The sequence below is a fragment of the Apteryx rowi genome, unplaced genomic scaffold (genome assembly GCF_003343035.1).
Source record: "Apteryx rowi isolate R43461 unplaced genomic scaffold, aptRow1 scaffold_48, whole genome shotgun sequence".
NCBI classification, from domain to species: domain Eukaryota; kingdom Metazoa; phylum Chordata; class Aves; order Apterygiformes; family Apterygidae; genus Apteryx; species Apteryx rowi.
Window position 1 is genome coordinate 567,609 of NW_020450738.1, and position 2,615 is coordinate 570,223.

At 66.9% G+C, this 2,615-nt stretch overlaps 1 protein-coding gene across 1 annotated transcript in view; it reads right to left on the reverse strand.

Moving 5' to 3' along the window:
* The window catches only part of CUNH4orf54 (chromosome unknown C4orf54 homolog), a 4,657-nt gene extending 2,142 nt beyond the window's left edge, over positions 1-2,515 (reverse strand). The window contains exon 1 of the mRNA XM_026078390.1: positions 21-2,515. Coding sequence (XP_025934175.1) covers positions 21-2,515 — 2,495 coding nt within the window. The remainder of the gene's footprint in view (positions 1-20) is intronic.
* Positions 2,516-2,615: the final 100 nt, after the last annotated feature.

Consider the following 2,615-nt stretch of genomic DNA (forward strand, 5'->3'; position numbering starts at 1 on the left):
GCTGCGGCGGCGGCTGGTGCCGCCAGGGCGCGGCGGATTTGGAGACGATCTTCAGCACGGCCGGCTGCCGCGGGTCGCTCTTGTTGGGGGCGATGGTGGCCACGGGCAGCCGCCCGGAGGTGCGGTGCACCAGGATGGTGCCTTCCGGCGGGCAGGCGAGCACCCTGCCCGCCGCCGCTTTGGCCCCCGTCTCGGCGGCCTTGGTGCTGCTGCTGCTGACGGCCTGGCAGGTGATGACCACAGGGGACAGCGGCCGGGGGATGCCGGCGATCACCAGCTGCCGGGGCTTCTGCTCGGAGCCGCCCTGGTCGGAGGCGACGCTGCCCTTGTCGCTGCTGTTATCCCCCGAGTCGTAGCTGTAGGAGCTCTTGAGGAGCTTCCGCACGTCCCTCACCTGGTGGATGGGCCCCTGGGCTTTGTGCTTGCCGTCCCTCACGTCGCGCACCAGGAACTGCGGCACCTTGTCGGCGCCGTCGCCCTTGAGCGGCTTCTGCTGCGGGCCCCGGCCCTCGTCCGGCGGCCGCGGCAGGGCGGCGGGGGCGAGCTGCGGCGTGAGCAGCTGGGCGATGCTGAACGGCGGGTCCCTGGGCTGCTGCACGCTGCCCAGGCTGATCTTGATCTCGGGGGCTTTGGGCTTTATGGCGGCGGCGGAGGCGGCGGCCGTGGAGCACTTGGTCGCCTGCTTGCCGGGCTCCTTCTCCTTGGCGCCGTGCTGGATGGTGGGCACGAACAGCCGGGACATCCTGGTGGACTTGCCGGCCGAGATCTCGCCCAGGTCGGCCCTCCAGTCATGTCGGGAGGGGAGTTTCAGCTTCCCCACGGGCGCCCTCTCCTCCTTCTTCTCCGCCTCCCTCTCCTTCCAGGACCTGAAGGCGCTGTTCTGGCTGCGGAGGAAGGTGGCCCTGATGGCCTCCGAGGCGCCCCTCTTCACCTCGCACGCCTCCTCCGGCAGGGCTCTGTCGAGGCTGCGGCTCCCCTCGCGGGGCGTCGACGCCTTGGAGGCCGGCGACCTGCTGCCGCCCGCCTCGCCCGCCTCCTCGGCCGTCAGCACGGTGTAGTCGGAGCTGCCCTCCGAGTGCCGGGAGCTCTGCCGCTGCACGCCGCCCTCCCGCGGCCTCTCGCGGCCGCCGCCGCCGGGCTCCGGCTCCCGGCTGCCGCACAAGGCGCCCGACAGACCCCTGTACGATGTGTCCGTGATCTCGCCCCGCTCCATCTTGAACTCGTGCTCCAGCTGCATCTTCTTGGAGATGACGTTTTTGAGGAGGCTGGAGGCGAATTTGGACTTCTTGCTGGCCCCCTCCGGCGTTTCCGCCGCTCTGCCGCCGTCGTGGCCCGGCGGCTNCCCGCCGACATGGAGCCTCTCCAGCAGGGTCACCACGCGGGAGCCCGCCGCCAGCGGCGGCGCCTCGACGTGCGCGATCTCCCCGTCGAGCTTGCTGACCACGAACTCGAGGGCTTTCGTCTGCGACTTGTTGGAGCGGACGCAGAGCTGCCCGCCGCCGGGGCCGCGCAGCAGGCTCTGCTCGGCTTTCGGCCCCAAGCTGCTGCATTTGAGGTCCAAGTAAGTGGACCAGCGGTTGATGCCCAGCGCATTGTCCGACAGGGAGGCGGAAGAGGCTCGGGAGCCGAAGCTGAGGGTATCGAAGTAGGGGTAAGCCAGGCTGCGGAAAGCCCTGGCAGTCAGGTTTCGCACTTCTTTGTCGGCATCATCGAGCTCGCTGACGGCGCTGGAGGCGCCGCTCGAGTATTCCCCCACTTCCTTTGCCTTTATGGCTCCACACCTGGTTTGCAGACGCGCGGGGACCGCAATAAATTTTTTTGCATGGTCATGGATCGCGTCTTGTTTTAAACTTGAATTGCGTTCAGGAGCTGTGGAGACACGGAGGCTCATGTCGCCTTCATGCTTGGCAGCATAAATAATGTTTTGCTTTTCGTGCACGTTGCTAGACTCATTTATAGCCCTGGAAGTCGGTTTGATTGATAGGAGAATCTGGCCTGCAGGATTCTCACTCGTGTCGCTGGGGTGCTTGGACTGACTTTCTTCCGAGCTGGCGCATTTGTCCGTGCCGGGGGTATCGTTTTCGGAATTAATGCTGACGATCTCCGTGCTGCTGGTATTATCGATACTGTCCGTCTGATTATTGGGGTCGCTGGTGGTCGTGCTCAGGTAGCAGCTATTGTCCTCCTCCGTCTGCGTGTCCCCGAGGGTCTCGTCGCTCCCGAAGGAGGCGTAGTCCACGAAGGAGTAGATCACGTTGTTGTCCTCAAAGTCCCAGCGGGCGGCCAGCCCCGCGTCGAAGTCCATGTCGTGGTCCACCTCGCTGAGCTGGATCTCGTGCGTGCTGATATAATGCGCCTCGTCGCGGGCGCCGCGGGCGCGGGGCGCGCCGCCGGGGCACCCCCCGCGGGGGCTCCCGGGGCAGGCAGCCTTGCACTCCGCCTCGTCGTCGTCGTCGCTCTCGTACCCGAAGGAGGAAGAGGAGGTTTTGCCCTCCGTTGACGCCGGGTCGCCCATTTTGGGAAAGCTGCCTGCCTTGTTCACCGGAGAAGGACACGAGGAGGAGGAAGACTCCGGGCAGCCCCCCGCCTCCAGCTGCCCGGCGGGGGGCCCGGAC